Below are 26,042 nucleotides of genomic sequence, written 5' to 3'. Positions count from 1 at the left end.
GCCGGCGCCGGGCGTGGCCAGGCAGCGGAGGAGCTGCAGAGCGAGGCCGGGGCCGGGGAAGTTGCGTGAGAACGGGGGCGGGGCGCGCCGGGGGCGCGACCAGTGCGTCGAGGCAGGGAGCGGGCACGCGCCCGAAGGGAGGGGAGCGCCGTCGAGCGCGTGTGGAGCAGAGGCAGGAGGGATCAGAGAGCAGTAGCGGGGGGGGCATCGAGGTCGCAGGCGAGCGCCGGTGCGCGACGGCGTGCACGGTGACGTCCGACACGGGGGGAAGGGGAGTGCGAGGAGAGGGAGGTGCTCACGGCGGGGCCGTAGGGGACTGGCAGCGGGCTCGGGGAGGTCCGGCGAGGCGGCACAGGCGACGGGGACGGGGAGCGCCGGCGACGGAGAGGAGGGCGGTGATGGCATCCGTCGATGGGTTGCGGGGGGGGGGGACCCGCGAGGGAGAGGCGCGGGAGGAAGACGGGGATGACGGCGTAAAGGACGACGGGGGAAGGTCCGGCGAGGTGGTCCCGGGCGGCGGCGAGCGCTGGGCGTCGGGGTCGACGGGATCGGGGCCGATCCCGATCCAGATCGACGGGGGGGGGGGGGGAGAGAAGGGGATCGTGTGGGGGAAAGTGGGGTGATAGGGGTTAGGGTTTGGCTGCGGGTGGGGATATCCAGTTGAGGCCGAGGGAGAGTTCCGTTAGCACGACGGCGTGGCGATGGTGATGATGAAGTTACCGGCACAGGGCTTTGCCTAAGCACTACGATGATATGACCGAGGTGTGTAACTGTGGAGGAGGGCACCGCACACGGCTAAAAGATCAACTTGTGTGCTCTAGGGTGCCCCCCTCCCCACGTATATAAAGGAGGGAGGGGGAGGCCGGCCGGCCCTAGGGGGCGCGCCCAAGGAGGGGTAGTCCTACTAGGACTACTAGTCCTAGTAGGATTCCACCACAAGGGAGAGAGGGGGAAGGAAGGAGAGGGAGAGGGAGTAGGAAAGGGGGGCGCCGCCCCCTTCCCTTGTCCAATTCGGACTGCAAGGGGGGGGGGGGCGGCCTGCCCTGGCTACCCTCCTCTCTCTCCAACAAGGCCCATGGTGGCCCATTAGTTCCCCCGGGGGGTTCCGGTAACCCCTCCGGCACTCCGGTTTTACCCGAAACTATCCAGAACACTTCCGGTGTCCGAATAACATGGTCCAATATATCAATCTTTATGTCTCGACCATTTCGAGACTCCCCGTCATGTCCGTGATCTCATCCGGGACTCTGAACAACCTTCGGTCATCAAATCACATAACTCATAATACAAATCGTCATCGAACGTTAAGCGTGCGGACCCTACGGGTTCGAGGACAATGTAGACATGACCAAGACACATCTCCGGTCAATAACCAACAATAGCGGAACCTAGATGCTCATATTGGCTCCTACATGTTCTACGAAGATCTTTATTGGTCAAACCGCATAACAACATACGTTGTTCCCTTTGTCATCGGTATGTTACTTGCCCGAGATTCGATCGTCGGTATCATCATACCTAGTACAATCTCGTTACGGGCAAGTCTCTTTACTCGTTCCGTAATGCATCATCCCGCAACTAACTCATTAGTCACATTGCTTGCAAAGTTTATAATGATGATCATTACCGAGAGGGCCCAGAGACACCTCTCCGAAACACAGAGTGACAAATCCTAATCTCGATCTATGCCAACTCAACAAACACCATCGGAGACACCTGTAGAGCATCTTTATAATCACCTAGTTACGTTGTGACGTTTAATAGCACACTAAGTGTTCCTCCGGTATTCGGGAGTTGCATAATCTCATAGTCAGAGGAACATGTATAAGTAATGAAGAAAGCAATAGCAATAAACTAAACGATCATAGTGCTAAGCTAACGGATGGGTCTTGTCCATCACATCATTCTCTAATGATGTGATCCCGTTCATCAAATGACAACTCATGTCTATGGCTAGGAAACTTAACCATCTTTGATTAACGAGCTAGTCAAGTAGAGGCATACTAGGGACACTTATATTTTGTCTATGTATTCACACATGTACTAAGTTTCCGGTTAATACAATTCTAGCGTGAATAATAAACATTTATCATGATATAAGGAAATATAAATAACAACTTTATTATTGCGTCTAGGGCATATTTCCTTCACACTCTCCCACAACGGATTGGTGCTACTCTGGTTTTTTAATAGTTGGTAATCAAACCGATGACCTCGCCGAAGGATTGCAGGGTGGATGCCAGAAACTGAATGTCATCTTTGATTGGGGCTAAAGGACCGCCGCATCATCAGCATACAGGCACATTTACCCATTTTACATATTTTATCCCCTTTCTATAGCAGAAATATTTAGTTACATGTGAATTGCATTCGCATTTGATTTGCAGAAACTTTTTATTAAAATTGAATTGTTCATAGCTAATGCAAATTTTCTTCGGGTCATTAAGATTTAGTTCATCAACCTAGGCTTCCCGCCACACTTGCTTCAACCATTTGCATTGTAGAAAGAGGTTCCCCCCATCCTCATCAAATCGCATACATATCGGGCACAGGGTATCAAGCTGTACATGTTTGAGTAGGGCATTTTGGAGATTGGGCTCCATGAAGGCCTTAATTTTAAAATTTTCATAATCAAAATTTTCAGTTTAAAAAACTTGTGGAAAAAATATACATGCATACAAGGATGTAATGCGTATGTGTATAAAACTTCAGGATGTACTTTGAGGATGAACCTTACGTATGCTAAAAAGCCTCAGATTTTAATTTTTGTGTGTGTAGCTTTCATTTTAATGTATTTTACCCTGAAAATTTACACGCATGTACATTATGTCTCTAAGTATTTGTATATTTTTTCTAGAATATTTTGGAGCTGAAAAGTTTGAAGTTTAGAGTTCTTATATTAAGGCCTCCATAAAGCTCAGTCTCCAGTTGGCCTTTTGGTACATGTTTTCTGTTTATATCCATCTTTAGGGGCAGGTTGTTGTTGTTTCTTCGGTACATCCGTCAAGGACTTTTCTGGCTGCCGGCTGCTGACATGATCCCATGGCGGTTGGTGTAGCAGCCCATCCCAATCCAGGCAACGCCATGGAACTGGTGGAGCCCATTGGTCATTGTGGGAGCACAAAATCCATTTTAAATCGAAAAGATGGTAGTGAGTAGTAGACCACCAGGCGGCTAGAGGCGCCGGCAAATGCTAAAGGAACATGCATAATGGTCATCGTGGCTGATGTATGTTGATTGGCCTTGTCGTCGTCCGAGTTTTCCGAGTGGTGCGCACAAGAGTCGGTCCAATTTTAATCTAGCAGTACTACTAGTTTCGTTCTGATTTATGGATCTTCTTTGTATTCCGTGTCAAATTTTAACTTTAAATTTAATTAACAAAATGTTAATGCATGTTGTAAATTATTGGAAATTATATTCAAATACAAATTTAATGATATAATTTTTGGTGGCATGCATTAGTATCTTGTTAGTTAAATCGCTAGTTAAAATTTAACACAAAATACAAAGTAGACCAATAAATCAGGACAGAGGTAGTACTCTAGTTTGCTTTCAAAATGGACAGCACAGTACTTTGTTTTGCTGAATTTTATGGTTTTGTTTGGCAAGTTTTTGGCCATCATCCAAGCTGATGTGCGAGCCTCACGTTTACACTGACCGATGCAGGTGCAGACTGCACCTTATTCAGGTTCAGGTTCAGGCTAGAGTCACACTCGCTCGGGCAACCCAAAGCAGAACCCACCCACCCCCCCGAAGGCGCCCGGCACAGCATCCCCGCCTCCTCCCTCCCAAAGCCGAAAGAAGCCGGGAGACGAGAGAGAGCATGGAGGTCGCCGCGGCGAAGCCCATCCTCCGCGTGGCCGCCGTCTGCGGCTCCCTCCGCAGGGCCTCCTACAACCGCGGCCTCCTCCGCGCCGGTACGCACGCTCTTCCGCCAATCCTCTTCTCCCCTTCTTAGCATTAGCACTAGTCGTCTGCTGACACGTCGTTGACTGCCCAGCGGCGGAGGTGTGCGAGGAGTCCGTCCCGGGGATGCGCGTGGAGCACGTTGACATCTCCGCGCTGCCGCTGCTCAACACCGACCTCGAGACGCCCGACGGGGGCTTCCCGCCCGCCGTCGAGGCCTTCCGCGACCGCATCGCCAGCGCCGACTGCTTCCTCTTCGGCTCGCCAGAGTACAACTACTCCATCGCGAGTAAGTGTTCGCTCGCTAGTCCTCCGCTCCCCCTAATTTTATTCTGGTTTCCCTACCATGTACTCTTCGATTGCTGAACCCATGTAAGTTTATCGCCCAAATTGTCAGTTGCTTCTGCTGCTGCTGCTGCTGCACGAATTGACATGGATACAGTTTAAAAGTTACCATGGTCAGTGTAATTTGGGGCATCTCTTCTTAGTGATGTTTAATGTCGCCTGCACTTGTTTCGTCGCAATTCGACAAGGTTTTTGTTTTCTGGAACTGTCGGTAATTGAGACCAACTGTGGTGGCATTGTGGGATGTTTCACAATTTGGTTCCCATGATGCACTATCAGTGGAATTGATTCCCATTTCACTCATTATGATGCCCAATTAGTGGAGTCCTGTCAAGCATGCTCTATTGGAAACATAACCAGTTGGTGGATTGTAGCTAAAGCAGCGATCATTATTTGTATGGGGACAGTAAGCATGTCATCATATCATATAGTATTGGGAATTCCTTTATTCCTTTCTTGCAAATTTTATAAAGAAAAGGGTATCAATATTCTATCATATCCTTTTAGCTCACATTAGTGTAGTTCAATGATAACTGGTAGAACTGAAAAATGCCCCTATCTAGTTCTATCGCACAAATACACAGCTGATCTTCCCTCAACACCTACCCCGCAAAAAAAAGATCTTCCCTCAACACCTGTCCAGCAGCAACCAACATTCTTGTAGTTGTTGCTCAGTTAAGTTTGGTTCACATGATTGCCCACCCTGTAACATTTCCAGATCTTACTCTTTCTGTCTTCTACTACTAATTTAAGCTAATCGATTAGTCTAACTACACAAATATGGCAATCTGGTACTCTGCTCTTTCAATTATATTATGTGCTCGAAGGAGAGCAGAGTATCAAATTGTCATATTTGTCTAGTCACAAGGAGCACAGTATATAAGTGAAAAAATACCAAATTTGATATTCTACACTAACCATCTTATGGGTCTAGGTCCTTGTGGCAATCCAACTATATAAGTGTTTTAGCAGATATCGCAAGATTATGTTGCTCTGATCTGCTCACATTAACAGTAGAACGTTGTTTGATTATATTAATTGACATCGGTGCCCCTATTTTGATTGAGCATTGCAGTGATTCTCATCAAGTTCACTTGCTGTATTCTCTCTTTGATGGGCCTTTTTTCATGAACCTGGCTCTCTGATGCAGCATTGCTGGATGGGCAGCCAAATTGAGCCTTTAGTGCTTGAACCTGTATTTGACGTTCACACTAAAACCATTCAATTTTCGCAACACCTTATGCGTATTGATGGACGTGTTGATGTCTGCAGCAAAAGAAGGACAAACAACTAACCTGAAAAATCCAATTATTATCGAGCTAGACACAAGCATGTAGCTGTAGCTTAGGTGTGAAGGTCGAATAGTTCAGTGGTTCCTAAATGGGGAACAGAGGTGCTGCTTTTCCTGTTAGATTGTATCATTGATACTCGTATGTGTGCTTGCTTCACATGTTTTGTGTTTGAACTACAGCCCCTCTGAAGAATGCACTTGACTGGGCTTCTAGGGGAAATAATTGCTGGGCAGACAAACCTGCTGCCATTGTCAGTGCAGGAGGTGGCTTTGGAGGAGGTAGATCGCAGTACCACCTCCGGCAAGTCGGGGTGTTCTTAGATCTTCATTTCATCAACAAGCCAGAGCTGTTCGTCCAGGCATTTCAGCAGCCACCCAAGTTTGACAACGATGGAAATCTGATTGACGCCGAGATCAGAGAGCGGATTAAGAAAGTGCTCTTGTCCCTCCAGGCCTTCACACTCAGGGTCCAAAAGGACTGAAGCAACACATGATTGTGTTAATCCGTCTTTGTTTTCTTTGGTGTTTTGTGCTGTTGGTGTTGTATAATATATGCCTTATTTGATGCCATTTTCACTTTACATTCAGGTGACGTGTTGTCAGCAGACTGAAATCTGTAATAAATATGCTGACTGTTTGTGGAGGGTTTAATGATTTGGCATCGAGGTTGTTTTTCATCAAGGTTATTTCCTTCCCCTTGTAATCATACATCGACACATTCCCCTCTGTAAAGCATGATGAGGATTTATCATACGCCTTGCCCTGCAAATTCAGTCTGTTTTTCCAGCATACTACTGTATGACATATACTCAGCATTGTTCCTGATTTTACAACTGAAATATTGGCTTATATGAATACCATGCACAAATTGACTGATCCTGTTGTCCTCCGCAAGAGATAAACTATACCCCCGTTTTCTAGGTTTAATTTTCTATCATTATCATGCCCACTTCTCTCTGAACGTTCTGTATTTTATTTCACCAGCACACATTGGCAGAATGGCACACACAAAATTTAAGCTTGAAAACCGGTTGCAAGTCATTGTGTTAAACAAACAAAGTGCTACAGCTTGTGTCCAAATTATATATTGCTCAATCCTTTCCTTTTTCTTTTTGAAGAACGGTTGTGCATATCATGTGGCCCTGAAGCAAGAGCGATCAAAATCGGTTGCAAAGTGGGTAGCATGATATGGATTGGAATTTTGAAGTATGATAACCATGATGAAAATTCAGTCAAGGACATTTTTTTTTTTCATTTACCACGGCAAGAGGTAAGAACAATGAGGCCTTCCGCGGCCGCATCCGCGCCGCCGACTGCTTCCTCTTCGGCACACCAGAGTACAACTACTCCATCACAAGTAAGTGCCCGCTCCTCCCCCTCCATAATTTCAGCCTCGTTTTCCTGAGTACTCTTCCGATTGCTCAAGCTATGTAAGAATGTCGCCCAAATTGGCACTTGCTCCTGCACGAATTGACATGGATACAGTTTACAAGTTACTAGTGGTCAGTGTAATTTGGGCGTACATATGTTCTGTCTCAAATACAACCAAGGATTATGTTATGGTTTGTCGGCAGTATAGGTAATGGAGGCTGGCTATGCCAAATGATGAGTTTCTGTGTGCATAAGAGCAGTGTTTCAGAAGGTGGATTCACACTTGGTTTTCCATGGTGCAAAAGTGGCGGGTTCTGTCTGATTCCCATTATGGAAAATCAGTGTAATTGATTCTCATGCCATTGTCATGGTGCTTAGTTAGTGGAGTCATGTCGGGCGTGTGTATATTGAAAACATGAACATATAGTATGTTGAATCTAAAGTAGTGATCACGGAATACGAAATTTCTTAGACCAACTGAAAAAAGAAGGAACAATTTTGTCTTGTCAGTAAGTAAGCATGCCATCATGAAGTGTTAGAACCTCCTTTATTCCTTTCTTGCAGATTTTATAAAGTAAAGGGTGTCAATATTCTATACTGCCCAAAAATATTCTTTCCTGCCCTTCTAGTTCAATTTTATATGATTCTGTGATAACCGGTACACCTGAGAAATGTCCAATTCTTTTTGTTTTTGCGGGGAGAGAAATGTCCAATTCTACTGCACAAAATATCCAACGGACATTCCCTCTTTCTGCGTTTCAGTAGTTATATATGCTAATTGACAAGTCTGATTAAACAAATATGGCAATTTGATACTCAGCTGTTTCACTTATTATATTTGCTTGAAGGATGTAAGATACTATTAACAATCTATTGCTCTTGGCTCCTAGTGGCAGTCCAACTATAAAGTGTTATAGCAGTGTATATCAGTACTACCAGATAATCGTAAGACTATGTTCGAGTGAACTACTCACACTGACTGTAAAACTATGTTCGGTACTATTAATTGACAGCGGTTGCCCTATTTCGATTGACCAATTAAATGGTTCTCATCAAGTTCTCTTGATATTTTTCCTCTTTGATGTGCCTTTTTTTCATAAACCTGAACAAGTGGTTGAGCCTAAGACATGCTCTCTTATGCAAAATTGCTGAATGTGCAGCCAAGTTGAGCTCTTAGTCCTTGAACCTCTCTATCTGCTTCATAAACATTGGAATTCTGAAAATCATCATAAGCAATAATTTTTTGGTGTACTGGTCCAGTGCATACATACACTAGGCGCAGTAGAATAACATGCTTAGTTTACGTGCAAAATAAAATGATCAATTGTTGTAACACCTTAATTATCTGGAGCAAAAGGAGGACAGATAGCTAACCCGAAAAATGCAGTTATCATGAAGGTTGAGACATGAAGGCCCATAGACAGTTTAGTGATTCCTAAACTGTCGATGGACAAACTTTGACCAACTTTTTCTTATTAGAATGTATCATTGATGCTCGTATACGTGTTTTCTTCACATGTTCTGTGTCTCAACTCTCTACTGCAGCCCCTCTAAAGAATGCGCTTGATTGGGCTTCTAGAGGAAAGAATTACTGGGCAGACAAACCTGCTGCGATTGTCAGCGCAGGAGGTGGATAGATGACAGTACCATCTCCGGCAGGTCAGGGTGTTCTTGTTATAATTAATCCGAGGTCACCATCGATCTATCGAGTACCAAGCAATCACACACGAGGCATGACACCGAGATTTGTTAACGAGGTTCACCAATATGGCTACATCCCCGGGGCATGACTATGGGCGCTCCTTCCCATGACACCGTCACAATACCGCACCCTGTCCGCCTGGGCACCGGCACACGCCGCCGGCTCCCCCGCGTGCCCGTGCTATTATGTTGGCATAGGTTACGTCGTGTGCCTACCCCCACTATATATGAGAGGCCTTGGATATAAGTGTCCTACTTGGACGTGACTCCATTTCTTGTCTACACACTATACGACTCCAAGTCCAACTGTAACCTAACTTGTACAATAATATTCGACACAACTCTAACAAACTCCACCTTGACGAATATTCTCCACCACCTCGGATTCATCCGTGAGTCGAACCTCCATGTACATTGGACTTGAGATACGCCATGAGCACCACTGCTACTCCCAGACTCCATGTGACTCCACCTGCAACTCTAGTCCCTTCTCGTCTTCTTCACAGTCAACACTCGAGCAAAAATTAAGTTCCTCATTACTCAACTTTTTGCTTCCAATATCCGGAGTATCCGTTCAACGCCATCACACACCGATAACAGATCTGCGTGGAAGTGAACAACTCACATATTGAATGCCACATATAAGAGTTACCTGAACTCAACATCACCGCTCTTTCATGACCGTCTGTCTGAAACTTGAAGGAATTTCACCGTCGCCCTGTGTCACCCTGAGTCAAATTCATAGTTGTATCACCCTTCTTCCGGATAGTCTCTGATATGTCTCATAGCTATAGCACTCCGCCTCCTTCTGTACTTGTCATCTGCACTTTCCCATATGCACTGAACACCACAGAATATACGCCATGTACCCTCTTAGCTTTTGACAATTTCAGACTTTCCACCACTTTCTCAGATTCTTCATGGTCAACTCCTGTCCATCAACCGGCACCGATAGACCCAGTCACCAACTTGAATCTAGTACTCGTCAACAAAGCTTCAACACCCCTGCACACTTTGTCTGACCACATGTCACACCATTAGTGCCTCGGTCTGGTGCTATGTCCCGTGCTTACCGCACACCTCGCCGTTATCACCGCGTCGAGCCTCTGCTGTCCTGGTCGAGTCTCCCGGGTAGCTAGCCCACACTGCCTCAACCCCCACTGCAGAGAACCATCAATCATCACCGACCGATACCGAGTATCACGTCTCCATCAGACCACCGGTACCTAGTCCAATCCACGTGCCTCTCACTTTTCCGCTGAAATAGTCTTCGACTCTCCATGCATTTACGTCGTAGCCCCTCCATCAGCACAGAGCATAGTCATCCATCAGACTTCAGCTCCACCTTCAACATGACTCCATGTAGCTGCGCTGTGCTACCCCGCGCCCTGTTGACTTCAAGCTCCCTTGTGCGCACCGTCTTGAATCAACCCCGTGCCATAGTCTGTCGAAGCCGCACAAGCCTCAGGCATGCACCACGTGTTTCCACGCCACAGAAGTCGGCCACCATCAGCATCACGCTCCTGTGTCGTCGTCGCTGAAATCACCGCCGTCTTCTGTCTAACCGACATCAATTTCGATCCATCAGACTGTCCAGTCCGACCCAGCCGAATTTACCGACTGCAACCATGCTCCACCCTGCGTCGTGTCTGCCCGCACATCCGTGCATTGCCTGACGCCCTGTGTATGCATGATCCTGCCATGCCACACTTCAGACTCCTCCAAGCTTTATGCGCGTGTTACCGTCCTTAAAGTACACGCACCAAGCACTCTTAGGGGTTGTTTGGATAGCAAGATTATAGAGAACTAGTTCTAGTTAAATGCAATTTCGGTTGTAACAACCAAAAATCTTGTTTGGATCACCTAACCAAATCATGGATAAAGAAAACTGAGTTCTACAAAACCTCAAAAACCCGGCTTATAGAAAAACGACTATTTGGCATTTTTATATAAACGAGTTTTATGAATACGGCGGCCATGTATGGAGCGCATGGTGCCATGGCCGACGTGCTCTTCCTTCTGCCGACGACGACGGCCGCAATCTGACCTGGCCAGATGCTACGCTATAGAGACGTGTTGGGCGCATCACGAGCGCCCCACGACATCCTCTTCGGGCATGAGCGAGTCGCCGCCGAGTGGGTGAGCTCGCCGCTCGGGCCCGGACGTGGTCGTTGTCGTGTCGCACGGCGACGCATCAGAGCGCCGCCACTTCCTTTGCAGGCACATGCGAGGCGACGCTGGCAGTCAGTGCCGCTCGGCTAGCCGCTCTGGCCCGGACGTGGCCGTCGTCATGTGACACGGCGACGAATCGCATGCTTCGCGACGTCCTCTACAAGCATCGGCGAGCATGTTGTTCGGGGCTCGCATGTGCCTGTTGCCGTGTGGCATGGCGACTTGGCGAGGTGGGAGCTGCCGCGGAGCACACATAGCCGATGTGTTCGTCCTACCAACGGTTGCTACAACCTGATCTCCCAATGAACATGAGCGGCGAATGGCATCACATCGTAAGCACTACTCCCTCCCTGGTCATCCCAGCGGCGCACAGAGGACACTACTGCATGGCCGGCCGCCGGCAGCCTGGTTCGTTTTGTCCTCAACGACTCCACCGACGGCGCCCTTGTCTCTGTCGCCCTACTTGGGGAAGCGGCCACAGCAAGGCTGACAGGAGCGCTCGACGGAGACGCTCCCGCTAAGCGCCAGCAGCTCAATAGATCGACTGAAGGAACGTATTGGAATTTTGACTAAGTCGCTGTGTGATGGAGCTGCGTATCCATGCTTTACTATATTTCTCATCCAAACAAAGTATTGTATGTACTTACTTTACCAGAATAACTAACCAAAACAGGTTTTCCTAAAAATCCTCTAAAAACTCGTTTTCTAAAATCCCACATCTAATTCCCTGTATCCAAACAACCACTTAGCAAACATGACCCACAAGAGAAATTTTCATGCAAACCTGACCGAGCGATCCCTCCGCACAATTCCCTGCTCTTGTCTTGGTCCACTAATAGCTCCTCCATGCACGCACAAGAACTGCACTTTTTTTTTTCACAAACAAATCTCGTGGTACCCTTGGCTTTGCACAACTTGTACCACCACACGAGCAGCTCCAGGCCATCTGCCTTAGTACGTGAGGCCTCCTTGTTTACCATGCATGCAGCAGCCCCGTCCGTCTTCGCGTCACGCTCCTCGGAACCCCCTTGCACTTGAACAGCCATGCCTTGGCCCTTGCCTTTTTTCCTGAAAAAACGGCCACGCCTTGGCCTAGAGGCCCACCTGGCGCTGCCTGCTCGGTCCGGCTCGGCCAGAGCCACGCGCGAGCGCCCTTGAAAGTGCCGCCGCTCCGATTGAGACGCAAGACTCCCGCCCCTGCACGATCCCGCCTCCGCCACGCGTTGCGTCCCCGAGCCTCTGTTCCGCTGATCCGATCTACCGTCATCCTGCAGCTTCCGACTGCTTCCGATTCGTGTCACCGTTGCTATACTGGCCAAGACTCCGCGACATGAAAACTGCCGGCAACATCCGCTGCCGCCCAATTGCGCCATCTGTCGTAAACCTTTTCCACGACCACGACCTCCTCTAGATCAACAATCTGCGACCTCTTCGAACCTTACTCATGATACCACTTGTTATAATTAATCCGAGGTTACCATCGATCTACCGAGGACCAAGCAATCACACGAGGCATGACACCGAGATTTGTTAACGAGGTTCACCAATATGGCTACATCCCCGGGGCATGACTATGGGCGCTCCTCCCCATGACACCGTCACAATACCGCACCCTGGCCGCCCGGGCACCGGCACACGCCGTTGGCTCCCCTGCGTGCCCGTGCTATTATGTTGGCATAGGTTACGTCGTGTGTCTACCCCCGCTATATATGAGAGGCCTTGGATACAAGCGTTCTACTTGGACACGATTCCATATCTTGTCTACATACTATACGACTCCAAGTCCAACCGTAACCTAACTTGTACAATAATATTCGACACAACTCTAACAGTTCTTAGATCTTCATTTCATTAACAAGCCAGAGCTGTTCGTCCAAGCATTTCAGCAGCCGCCAAAGTTTGACGCTGATGGAAATCTGATTGACGGCGAGATCAGAGAGAGGATCAAGCAAGTGCTCTTGTCCCTCCAGGCCTTCACACTCAGAGTCCAGAAGAAGGATTGAAGCAACACATGATCGTGTTAATCTGCCTTTGTTTTCTTTGGTGTTTTGTGCTGTGGGTATTGTATAATATGCCTTATTTGATGACATTTTTACCTCACATTCAGGTGATGTACTGTCAGCAGACTGAAATCTGTAATAAATCTGCTGCTCTACTGTTTGCCGAGGGTTTAATGATTTGGCAACATCTATAGAAATCAAGGTTATTTCTTCCCTTCCAATGTAATAATAGATCGACACTTCCCCTTCTGTAAAGCATTTCGGAGGTTTATCATACAACTTCTCCTGCAAATTCAGTCACATTTTCCAATGTACTATAAATTCAGTATTTTCCATGATTGTACAACTGAAATATTGGGTCAAATGAATATGATGAGCCAATAGCATAATCCTCTTGCGGTGTGTGCTCGATGTATTTGTATTTCCTTGATGCTAAATTATGAGTCAATAAAGATGGCGATTTTTGTGTGTGCATAATCCCATTGTCCTCTTCCATAAGATATGAATTATCCCACCTTTTTTGGTTTAATTACCCATCAACAGTTTTCTGTTGACAGCACGTGGTTATGGTCACCTGTACTCTTCTGGTTCTTTGTAAAAGTTTTGTGTTTCTTCTCAGGTGCAGAGCATGAACGTCTTAGATGTAAATTATTACTAGGTGTACCCTAGCCGCCCCTCCTCCCACCCCAGCCGTCCCTCCTCCCAACCCTAGCCGCCCCTCCTCCTCACCCCCCTCCCCCTCTTCCCTTCCTCGCCGCCGCCTGAGGCAGCCGCCGGGGAAGCCCGGGGCGCCAAGGATGGTGGCGGCGGGGCCTCGGTTGCCCTACATGTGCGTGGGGAACCCCGGATCTGGAGCGGCGGCTTCATTGGCAAGGCACGGCCGGCTAGCAGCCGTGCGGGCGGTGGATCTGGTGTCCCGGCCGCGCGGGGGCGGGATCCGATGGTCGTTGGCGGCCGGCGGCAGCTTCTGCGGCGGTCGGTGCGCGCGATCTAGCGCCTCCCCTGCTCCCCTGTTCGGCGTGCGGGCCAGCCTGGTCGGTCCGCGCTTCCTCTTGGTCGCCAGTTCTGTACAGGAGGTGCTGCTGGTGGCGGGGATCTAGTTCGGGCGAAATCCCTAGCCGGAAATGACCGGCGCGCCGACGGCGACGCCTGAGGGCGCCGTTCCCCTCCTTGGAGGCGTTGGTATGGACTGATCTCCTCACTTCACCTTCCCCTAGGTCTCCCGGGCGAAAGCCCTAACTTTGTTGGGCGGCGGCGGCGCTCACGGCGCCGTTCCCTTCTTGAAGGCGCCGCTTTGGGAACCTTGGGGTTGGGTGGCGCTTGTGGGTGGTAGGCGACGGCGGTGGTGCGGCCCTATCCTAGCATGGGTTTACGTCCGTTGCTTGGAGATGGACTCGCGTAGGTGGAGGTCGTCGGCTGGCGTTGTGGTGGCGTCAATGGCGGAGGACCTGCCAAGGCTCGCGGAGGTGGAGGTCGTCGTTTGGCGTCGTGGTGGCGTCGATGGCGGAGGACCTACCAAGGTTGTCACCTCAATCTGCTCTGAAGATGGACCAGTGGAAGATGGCGGCGACGACACATGTGAGTGCATCAGACCGGTTTGAGCACCGGACCCGGCAGATGGCTTGGTCGGGGCCTCCGGCTGTAGATGTTAGGCTTAGGTGAGAGGTATGGGTATGTGGCCCAGCTTGCACCCCTTCATAATTTGGATAGGAGTAGCGGCAGATGTTGCCAAGATGGCGGATTCAGGCATATTATTGTTCTACTTTGTAAGGTCCTCGAGAATATTCAATAAAATGATCGCATGCATCTCTCAGATGCAGAGACCGGGGATCATCCTCCTTTTCTAAAAAACTATGAAAGGGAAGACCAATCATGGAGTGACGCCGCGGACTTCTCGGTCTCATTTCAAATAGTACGAATCACACATGGCACATTGATCTACACAAAGTTTCGGTTCCGAATCGATCTTTGTTCATTGTCTTAGAACAAAGAAAGCGCTACCGAATATATCAAAAAAAATATTGCTCACTCCTCTTTTTGTTTCCCCAGAACGGTCGTGCACGTGGCCATGAGGCAAGGGCGACCAATCATTGTGACGCACTTCCTGATGCAGATGTTGTATTTTTGGTATACTCTGTTTTGATGTTCTTCACGCTCGGCACTACATCGCTCATCGTTATCCTATCATGTGGTGAGTCATTGAAGCAGAGCACACCAACCTCCTGTGTTGGGAGAATATCTGATGCACCCGTGCTTGTGGTACTACCGATGCCCCAAACTCACAATGCATATTTTTAATGTTCAAAAATTTCTGAAAAATAGTTAGCACATCCACACAACATCAAGTCAAAATCCAAAACATAGATCGAAAAGATAAATGGCAATTGAACAGTATATAACATAAGTTGGGCTTTAGATTTGGCCCATTATTACATTGATATCAAAATTTTCATTTTTATATCTCAAGATATGTTTCAAATTTTGTGACAACGTAGATTTTTTTCTTCAGATTTTTAAAATGTTATATGGCATCCGGTGCACTTGATACGAGTGTTGGCCCAAGAAAGTCAATGCCCATGTCGGAGCATTGGAGTAGTCGTCTATCCACAGCATGAGCAAGCTGATCTGCCTGAAACAACTAGTGAACCCACCATCTAGGCTCAATTCTCCAACAAACATAGCATATGCCGACCTCTTTCCACTAAAGACTTCAAGGAGCATGATCTCATAAGTAAACACATTGTTGTTTAGTGACACTTTCCCATACAACCCATACTCTGAAAAAAGGGGATAAATGCAACTTTCAATGTGATTGACCAATAATAGTTAATCAACAGCTTAACAAATATTTGGTACACTGAGTAAGATAATCATTACTAAGTACCTGGTGACATGTACCCAGTTGTGCCACACATGCTCATGGCGAACGCAAATCCATCATCAACTTCTAGTAGCCTTGCAGTGCCAAAATTTGCGACATGTGCAATCATGTCCTCGTCAAAGAGCACATTGCTTGGCTTTAAGTCGCAATGCATAACGGTTTCATGGTAATCATTGTGTAGATACTCCATTGCTATCGATACCTTGAGCATAACGCCTAGGCTCTCACGCAACCCGAATTGCCTCTCGCCGCCTAGCAGGAAGAGAAGCAGTGTCTCTAAGTTACCATTGGGCATGTACTATAGCACCAACGCGCTGAAATCCATGTTAGAACATGTGTTGATTATCTGTATCAGATTGTGGTGCCGGGATATGTGAAGCACACGACACTCACCGAAAGAACTTCCAATGGCACGCTTGCAACAACGAAGCTATGTGTGTTGCTGGAGGGGGGGGGGGCTATGGCCCCAGCATCAATTATTGTGATTAGATGGAAACATTTTTAGCTTTTGCCCCTCCCAACACTCACATTTTGTCTCCCCCAACTCATTTTGTCTAGCTCCGACACTGCACTCTTAGGCAGTTAGACTGCATGTCAAGAACCTTTATTGCAACCACCAAACCATTGCTGACTTGTCCCTTAAATACCTTCCACATCCTTCATATCCCAACATGTTATCTTCATTGAAATTATCGGTCGCGCGAACAAGCTCTAGATGTGAGACTAACTAATCCAGCCAAACTATACTCATGCAGTCTCCTAGCTCCGGCGGTATTCGGCCTGAGAAGGAGTTGTTGTTGAGACTCAAGATTGCAAGGTTGTCTAGCCACCCAGCGAGGCCGACACCATCCCGGAGTGCCGATTGCTCTCGAGCAATATCCATCTCAGGTTCTCGTAGTTCATAAATTCTGATGGGATATGTGAGCCATTGTACTGGAGGATGAGGTTCTCGAGTGTACGATCGCTGACCAACGGCGGCGGGTGAAGGAAATATGCCCTAGAGGCAATAATAAAGTTATTATTTATTTCCTTATTTCATGATAAATGTTTATTATTCATGCTAGAATTGTATTAACCGGAAACATAATACATGTGTGAATACATAGACAAACAGAGTGTCACTAGTATGCCTCTACTTGACTAGCTCGTTAATCGAAGATGGTTGAGTTTCCTAGCCATGGACATGAGTTGTCATTTGATTAACGGGATCACATCATTAGGAGAATGATGTGATTGACTTGACCCATTCCGTTAGCTTAGCACTTGATAGTTTAGTATGTTGCTATTGCTTTCTTCATGACTTATACATGTTCCTATGACTATAAGATTATGCAACTCCCGTTTATCGGAGGAACACTTTGTGTGCTACCAAACGTCACAACGTAAATGAGTGATTATAAAGGTGTTCTACAGGTGTCTCCGAAGGTACTTGTTGGGTTGGCGTATTTCGAGATTAGGATTTGTCACTCCGATTGTCGGAGAGGTATCTCTGGGCCCACTCGGTAATGCACATCACTATAAGCCTTGCAAGCATCGTAACTAATGAGTTAGTTACGGGATGATGTATTACGGAACGAGTAAAGAGACTTGCCAGTAACGAGATTGAACTAGGTATTGAGATACCGACGATTGAATCTCGGGCAAGTAACATACCGATGACAAAGGGAACAACGCATGTTGTTATGCGGTTTGACCGATAAAGATCTTCGTAGAATATGTGGGAGCCAATATGAGCATCCAGGTTCCGCTATTGGTTATTGGTCGGAGACGTGTCTCGGTCATGTCTACATACTTCTCGAACCCGTAGGGTCCGCATGCTTAAAGTTTCGGTGATGATTGTATTATGAGTTTATGTGATTTGATGTACCGAAGGTAGTTCGGAGTCCCGGATGAGATCGGGGACATGACGAGGAGTCTTGAAATGGTCGAGACGTAAAGATCGATATATTGGACGACTATATTCGGACATCGGAAAGGTTCCGAGTGATTCGGGTATTTTCGGAGTACCGGGGAGTTACGGGAATTCACCGGGAGAAGTATTGGGCCTTATTGGGCCATACGGGAATAGAGGAGAGCGGCCAAAAGGAAGGAGGCGCGTGCCACCCCTCTGGTCCGAATTGGACAAGGGGTGCAGCCCCCTTTTCCTTCTCCCTCTCCCCCTCTTTCCTTCTCTCCTACTCCGGAAAGGAAAGGGGAATCCTACTAGGACTTGTAGGACTCCCCACACTTGGCGCGCCCCCTCTAGGGCCGGCCTCTCCCTCCCTCCTTTATATACGGGGGCAGGGGGACACCTCTAGACACAACAATTGATCTCTTGATCTCTTAGCCGTGTGTGGTGCCCCCTCCACCATAATCCACCTCGATCATATCGTAGCGGTGCTTAGGCGAAGCCCTGTGTCGGTAGCATCATCATCACCATCATCACACCGTCGTGCTAATAGAACTCTCCCTCGAAGCTCTGCTGGATCGGAGTTCGTGGGACATCATCGAGCTGAACGTGTGCTGAACTCGGAGGTGCCATGCGTTCGGTACTTGGATCGGTCGGATCGTGAAGACGTACGACTACATCAACCGCGTTGTACTAACGCTTCCGCTTTCGGTCTACGAGGGTACGTGGACACACTCTCCCCTCTCGTTGCTATGCATCACCATGATCCTGTGTGTGCATAGGAATTTTTTTGAAATTACTACGTTTCCCAACAGCGGGATCTCACCCTCGAGTTATTCTCCCACAGAGGATGAGGTCTCGGAGCCGGCTAAGGCTGCCGAGGGATTGGGGCATGGAGCCATTGATATAGTTGAGGCTGGGGTAGAGACGCAAGGCTTTCATAGTTGGAGATCATTGGCGGGATGCCCCCAGTGAGGTAGTTGTTCTGTAGGTCCCAGTCTCATCCACCCGATTGCGAATATTGTTGCAAAAATAATGGCATCCCAGCTTGCTCCATTCAATCACGCCCTTATCTGCCAATCCAAGAGTGCTTTCATAAAGACCAGAAGTATCCATGACAACTTCTTGTATGTGCACAACTCGGCTACAAAATTGCACTACACTAAGAAGCCAACCCTTCTCTGCAAGCCCTACATCAAAAACGCTTTTGAATCCTATGCGATGGGACTACCTGCTGGATATCCTGCTCAGACCTGGCTTTCCGGCTAGATTCATAAATATGCTCACCGCCTTTTCTATGCACGTCGTCTTCATGAGTTATGCTCAATGGTACTTTGGGTGAGCCCATCAAGCATGGTCGGGGTCTACGGCAGGGTGATCCGCTATCGCAACTTCTCTTCGTGCTGGCAATTTACCCTATATAGGACCTGCTCAACCACACCACTAAACATGGTCATTTTCATCGGAATGGTGGGAAGAGACATGTATTCACACCTCCCTGTGTGCTGACGACATTGCAATTTTTATGGCGCCCATGAAGGAGGACATTATGCACATCACTTCCATCCTCGCCGGTTTTGGGGAGGTCATGGGTCTCGTGACAAATTTGGAGAAGAGTCATGACGCCCCGATTCGATGTGCGGGCATCGACCTTGAATGCGTCTGGTAAAGCTTTCCCGCCAAGTGTTCTTCCTTCCCGCTCAAATATCTCGACCTTCCCCTATCGATCCATCGCCTAAGGAAGATTAATCTCTAGTTTCTCATTGACAGGGCGGCTGGAAAGCTTGTTCCCTAGCAGGGGAGGTTCATCACCGCGGATGGTAGGAAGGCCCTTGTCAGATCTATGCACCTCCCTAGCAAGTTTTACCATCACCGCGCTGGCACCTCCGGAGGGCACCTTTTTTACTTTTGAAAAAAATTGAGAGGGCATTTCTTTGAGCGGGATCTGACAAGGTCTTAGGCAGGCAACCCAATGTAAGTAGGAACTTGCTCTGTAGGCTAAAAAGGTTGAGGGGGGGGGTTAGTGTTGGAGAACGTAGCATGCAATTTCAAAAAATTTCCTACGATCACGCAAGATCTATCTAGGAGATGCATAGCAACGAGAGGGGGAGAGTGTGTCTACGTACCCTCGTAGACCAAAAGCGGAAGCGTTAGTTTAACGTGGTTGATGTAGTCGAACGTCTTCACGATCCAACCGATCTAGTACAGAACGTACGGCACCTTCGAGTTCAGCACACGTTCAGCTCGATGACGTCCCTCGAACTCTTGATCCAGCAGAGGGTCAAGGGAGAGTTCCGTCAGCACGACGGTGTGGTGATGGTGATTGTGATGTGATCCGCGCAGGGCTTCACCTAAGCACTACGACGCTATGACCGGAGGAGTAAACTATGGCGGGGGGCACCACACACGGCTAAGAGAACAATTGATGTGCTACGGGGTGCCCCTGCCCCCGTATATAAAGGAGGGGAGGAGGAGGCGGCCGACCAAGAGGGGCGCGCCATGGGGGAGTCCTACTAGGACTCCACTCCTAGTAGGATTCGCCCCCCCCCCTTTTCCTTTCTTATCGGAGGGGAAAAGGAAGGAGAGGGAGAGGGAGAGGGAAAGGGGGGCGCCGCCCCTCCCCTAGTCCAATTCGGACTGCCATGGGGGGGGGGCGCGGCCACCCCTTGCGGCCCTCCTCTCTCTCCACTAAGGCCATGTAGGCCCAATACTTCCCCGGGGGGTTCCGGTAACCCCTCGGTACTCCGGTAAAATACCCGAACCACTCGAAACCATTTCGATGTCCGAATACTACCTTCCAATGTATGAATCTTTACCTCTCGACCATTTCGAGACTCCTCTTCATGTCCGTGATCTCATATGGGACTCCGAACAAAGTTCGGTCACCAAAACACATAACTCATAGTACAAATCGTCATCGAACGTTAAGCGTGCGGACCCTACGAGTTCGAGAACTATGTAGACATGACCGAGACACATCTTCGGTTAATAACCAATAGCGGAACCTGGATGCTCATATTGGTTCCTACATATTCTACGAAGATCTTTATCGGTCAAACCGCAATAACACCATACGTTATTCCCTTTGTCATCGGTAGGTTACTTGCCTGAGATTCGATCGTCGGTATCATCATACCTAGTTCAATCTCGTTACCGGCAAGTCTCTTTGCTCGTTCCTTAATACATCATCCCGCAACTAACTCATTGGTCACATTTCTTGCAAGGCTTATAGTGATGTGCATTACCGAGAGGGCCAAGAGATACCTCTCCGATACTCGGAGTGACAAATCCTAATCTCGATCTATGCCAACCCAACAAACACCTTCGGAGACACCTGTAGAGCATCTTTATAATCACCCAGTTACGTTGTGACGTTTGATAGCACATAAGGTGTTCCTCCGGTATTCGGGAGTTGCATAATCTCATAGTCAGAGAAATATGTATAAGTTATGAAGAAAGCAATAACAATAAAACTTAACGATCATTATGTTAAGCTAACAGATGGGTCTTGTCCATCACATCATTCTCTAATGATGTGATTGTTGGAAATATGCCCTAGAGGCAATAATAAATGGTTATTATTATATTTCTTTGTTCATGGTAATTGTCTATTGTTCATGCTATAATTGTATTGTCCGGAAATCGTAATACATGTGTGAATACATAGACCACAACGTGTCCCTAGTAAGCCTCTAATTGACTAGCTCGTTGATCAACAGATAGTCATGGTTTCCTGACTATGGACATTGGATTCATTGATAACGGGATCACATCATTAGGAGAATGATGTGATGGACAAGACCCAATCCTAAGCATAGCATAAAAGATCGTGTAGTTTCGTTTGCTAGAGCTTTTCCAATGTCAAGTATCTTTTCCTTAGACCATGAGATCGTGCAACTCCCGGATACCGTAGGAGTTCTTTGGGTGTGCCAAACGTCACAACGTAACTGGGTGACTATAAAGGTGCACTACGGGTATCTCCGAAAGTGTTTGTTGGGTTGGCACGGATCGAGACTGGGATTTGTCACTCCGTGTGACGGAGAGGTGTCTCTGGGCCCACTCGGTAATGCATCATCATAATGAGCTCTATGTGACTAAGGCGTTAGTCACGGGATCATGCATTGCGGTACGAGTAAAGAGACTTGCCGGTAACGAGATTGAACAAGGTATTGGGATACCGACGATCGAATCTCGGGCAAGTAACATACCGATTGATAAAGGGAATTGCATACGGGATTGATTGAATCCTCGACATCATGGTTCATCCCATGAGATCATCGTGGAACATGTGGGAGCCAACATGGGTATCCAGATCCCGCTGTTGGTTATTGACCGGAGAGGCGTCTCGGTCATGTCTGCATGTCTCCCGAACCCGTAGGGTCTACACACTTAAGGTTCGGTGACGCTAGGGTTGTAGAGATATGTGTATGCGGAAACCCGAAAGTTGTTTGGAGTCCCGGATGAGATCCCGGACGTCACGAGGAGTTCCAGCATGGTCCGGAGGTGAAGAATTATATATAGGAAGTCAAGTTTCGGCCACCGGGAAAGTTTCGGGGGTTACCGGTATTGTACCGGGACCACCGGAATTGTCCTGGGGGTCCACCGGGTGGGGCCACCTATCCCGGAGGGCCCCGTGGGCAGAAGTGGGAAGGGAACCAGCCCCTAGTGGGCTGGGCGCCCCCCCATGGGCCTCCCCCCATCCGCCTAGGGTTGGGAACCCTAGGGTGGGGGGCTTCCCACTTGCCTTGGGGGGCAAGGCACCCCCCTTGGCCGCCGCCCCCCCACCCTAGATGGGATGTGGCCGGCGCCCCCCCTCCCAGGGGGCCTATATATAGGGGGGGAGGGAGGGCAGCAATATCTCAGCCTTGGGCGCCTCCCTCCTCCCCTGCTACACCTCTCCCTCTCGCAGAAGCTCGGCGAAGCCCTGCCGAGACCCGCTACATCCACCACCACGCCGTCGTGCTGCTGGATCTCCATCAACCTCTCCTTCCCCCTTGCTGGATCAAGAAGGAGGAGACGTCGCTGCACCGTACGTGTGTTGAACGCGGAGGTGCCGTCCGTTCGGCACTCGGTCATCGGTGATTTGAATCACGGCGAGTACGACTCCGTCATCCACGTTCATTGGAACGCTTCCGCTCGCGATCTACAAGGGTATGTAGATGCACTCTTTTCCCCTCGTTGCTAGTATACTCCATAGATGCATCTTGGTGACCGTAGGAAAATTTTAAAATTATGCTACGATTCCCAACAGTGGCATCATGAGCCAGGCCTATGTGTAGTTACTATGCACGAGTAGAACACAAAGCAGTTGTGGGCGTTGATGTTGCCAATTCTTCTTGCCGCTACTAGTCGTTTCTTGTTTCGGCGGCATTGTAGGATGAAGCGGCCCGGACCGACCTTACACGTACGCTTATGTGAGACAGGTTCCACCGACTGACATGCACTAGTTGCATAAGGTGGCTAGCGGGTGTCTGTCTCTCCTACTTTAGTCGGAACGGATTCGATGAAAAGGGTCCTTATGAAGGGTAAATAGAAATTGGCAAATCACGTTGTGGTCATACGTAGGTAAGAAACGTTCTTGCTAGAAACCTACAAACCACGTAAAAACTTGCAACAACAATTAGAGGACGTCTAACTTGTTTTCGCAGCAAGTGCTATGTGATGTGATATGGCCAGAAGATGTGATGAATGATATATGTGATGTATGAGATTGATCATATTCTTGTAATAGGAATCACGACTTGCATGTCGATGAGTATGACAACCGGCAGGAGCCATAGGAGTTGTCTTTATTATTTTGTATGACCTGCGTGTCATTGAATAACGCCATGTAAATTACTTTACTTTGTTGCTAAACGCGTTAGCCATAGAAGTAGAAGTAATCGTTGGCGTGACGACTTCATGAAGACACAATGATGGAGATCATGATGATGGAGATCATGGTGTCATGCCGGTGACGAAGATGATCATGGTGCCCCGAAGATGGAGATCAAAGGAGCATAATGATATTGGCCATATCATGTCACTATTTGATTGCATGTGATGTTTATCATGTTTTTGCATCTTATTTGCTTAGAACGACGGTAGTAAGTAAGATGATCCCTTATAATAATTTCAAGAAAGTGTTCACCCTAACTGTGCACCGTTGCGAAGGTTCGTTGTTTCGAAGCACCACGTGATGATCGGGTGTGATAGATTCTAACGTTCGAATACAACGGGTGTTGACGAGCCTAGCATGTACAGACATGGCCTCGGAACACACGCAATACAGTTAGGTTGACTTGACGAGCCTAGCATGTACAGACATGGCCTCGGAACACGGAGGACCGAAAGGTCGAGCATGAGTCGTATAGAAGATACGATCAACATGGAGATGTTCACCGATCTTGACTAGTCCGTCTCACGTGATGATCGGACACGGCCTAGTTAACTCGGATCATGTTTCACTTAGATGACTAGAGGGATGTCTATCTGAGTGGGAGTTCTAAAATCTTTACACTATGTCTTGTAGATCAAATGGCCAACGTTGTCCTCAATTTCAACGCGTTCCTAGAGAAAACCAAGCTGAAAGATGATGGCAGCAACTATACGGACTGGGTCCGGAACCTGAGGATCATCCTCATAGTAGCCAAGAAAGATTATGTCTTAGAAGCACCGCTAGGTGAAGCACCAATCCCTGAGAACCAAGACGTTATGAACGCTTGGCAGCAGCGTGCTGATGATTACTCCCTCGTTCAGTGCGGCATGCTTTACAGCTTAGAACCGGGTCTCCAAAAGCGTTTTGAGGAACATGGAGCATATGAGATGTTCGAGGAGCTGAAATTGGTTTTCCAAGCTCATGCCCGGGTCAAGAGATATGAAGTCTCCGACAAGTTCTTCAGCTGTAAAATGGAGGAAAATAGTTCTGTAAGTGAGCACATACTCAGAATGTCTGGGTTGCACAACCGCTTGACTCAGCTGGGAGTTAATCTCCCGGATGATGTGGTCATTGACAGAATCCTTCAGTCGCTTCCACCAAGCTACAAGAGCTTTGTGATGAACTTCAATATGCAGGGGATGGAAAAGACCATTCCTGAGATATATTCAATGCTGAAATCAGCGGAGGTGGAGATCAGAAAAGAACATCAAGTGTTGATGGTGAATAAAACCACTACGTTCAAGAAGGGCAAGGGTAAGAAGAACTTCAAGAAGGACGGCAAGGGAGTTGCCGCGCCCGGTAAGCCAGTTACTGGGAAGAAGTCGAAGAATGGACCCAAGCCCGAGACTGAGTGCTTTTATTGCAAGGGAAGTGGTCACTGGAAGCGGAACTGCCCCAAATACTTAGCGGACAAGAAGGCCGGCAACGCCAAAGGTATATGTGATATACATGTAATTGATGTGTACCTTACCAGTACTCGTAGTAGCTCCTGGGTATTTGATATCAGTGCGGTTGCTCATATTTGTAACTCAAAACAGGAACTACGGAATAAACGGAGACTGGCGAAGGACGAGGTGACGATGCGCGTCGGGAATGGTTCCAAGGTCGATGTGATCGCCGTTGGCACGCTACCTCTGCATCTACCCACGGGATTAGTTTTAAACCTCAATAATTGTTATTTAGTGCCAGCTTTGAGCATGAACATTGTATCTGGATCTCGTTTAATTCGAGATGGCTACTCATTTAAATCCGAGAATAATGGTTGTTCTATTTATTTGAGAGATATGTTTTATGGTCATGCCCCGCTGGTCAATGGTTTATTTTTGATGAATCTCGAACGTGATGTTACACATGTTCATAGTGTGAATACCAAAAGATGTAAAGTTGATAACGATAGTCCCACATACTTGTGGCACTGCCGCCTTGGTCACATTGGTGTCAAGCGCATGAAGAAGCTCCATGCAGATGGACTTTTGGAGTCTCTTGATTACGAATCATTTGACACGTGCGAACCATGCCTCATGGGTAAGATGACCAAGACTCCGTTCTCCGGAACAATGGAGCGAGCAACCAACTTATTGGAAATCATACATACCGATGTGTGCGGTCCAATGAGTGTTGAGGCTCGCGGAGGATATCGTTATGTTCTCACTCTCACTGATGATTTAAGTAGATATGGCTATGTCTACCTAATGAAACACAAGTCTGAAACCTTTGAAAAGTTCAAGGAATTTCAGAGTGAGGTTGAGAATCAACGTGACAGAAAAATAAAATTCTTACGATCAGATCGTGGTGGAGAATATTTAAGTCACGAGTTTGGTGCACACTTAAGGAAATATGGAATAGTTTCACAGCTCACGCCGCCTGGAACACCTCAGAGAAATGGTGTGTCCGAACGTCGTAATCGCACTCTATTGGATATGGTGCGATCTATGATGTCTCTTACCGATTTGCCGCTCTCATTTTGGGGCTATGCTTTAGAGACTGCCGCATTCACTTTAAATAGGGCTCCGTCGAAATCCGTTGAGATGACACCGTATGAATTATGGTTTGGGAAGAAACCTAAGCTG

The 26,042-nt window shown here is 47.9% G+C and overlaps 2 protein-coding genes across 2 annotated transcripts; one reads left to right on the top strand and one right to left on the bottom strand.

Annotated features, from left to right (window-relative positions):
• Positions 1 to 3,715: 3,715 nt before the first annotated feature.
• On the top strand, positions 3,716 to 6,295 carry LOC109747962 (probable NADPH:quinone oxidoreductase 1). Its single transcript, XM_020307008.4, has 3 exons — positions 3,716 to 3,917; positions 4,001 to 4,195; positions 5,723 to 6,295. Exons 1-3 carry the CDS (start codon positions 3,824 to 3,826, stop codon positions 6,022 to 6,024), a joined length of 591 nt encoding a protein of 196 aa, XP_020162597.1. The 5' UTR covers positions 3,716 to 3,823; the 3' UTR covers positions 6,025 to 6,295.
• An 8,996-nt stretch (positions 6,296 to 15,291) lies between these two features.
• On the bottom strand, positions 15,292 to 15,857 carry LOC109747959 (probable LRR receptor-like serine/threonine-protein kinase At3g47570). The gene is made up of 2 exons (XM_020307004.2): positions 15,671 to 15,857; positions 15,292 to 15,563 (listed from the first exon to the last, which is right to left on the bottom strand). The coding sequence occupies exons 1-2, from the start codon at positions 15,855 to 15,857 to the stop codon at positions 15,292 to 15,294; spliced, it is 459 nt and encodes a 152-aa protein (XP_020162593.2).
• Positions 15,858 to 26,042: the final 10,185 nt, after the last annotated feature.

This window comes from Aegilops tauschii, chromosome 3, assembly GCF_002575655.3.
Source record: "Aegilops tauschii subsp. strangulata cultivar AL8/78 chromosome 3, Aet v6.0, whole genome shotgun sequence".
In the NCBI taxonomy this organism is placed as follows: Eukaryota; Viridiplantae; Streptophyta; class Magnoliopsida; order Poales; family Poaceae; genus Aegilops; species Aegilops tauschii.
This window is presented reverse-complemented; position numbering and strand designations above follow the sequence as displayed.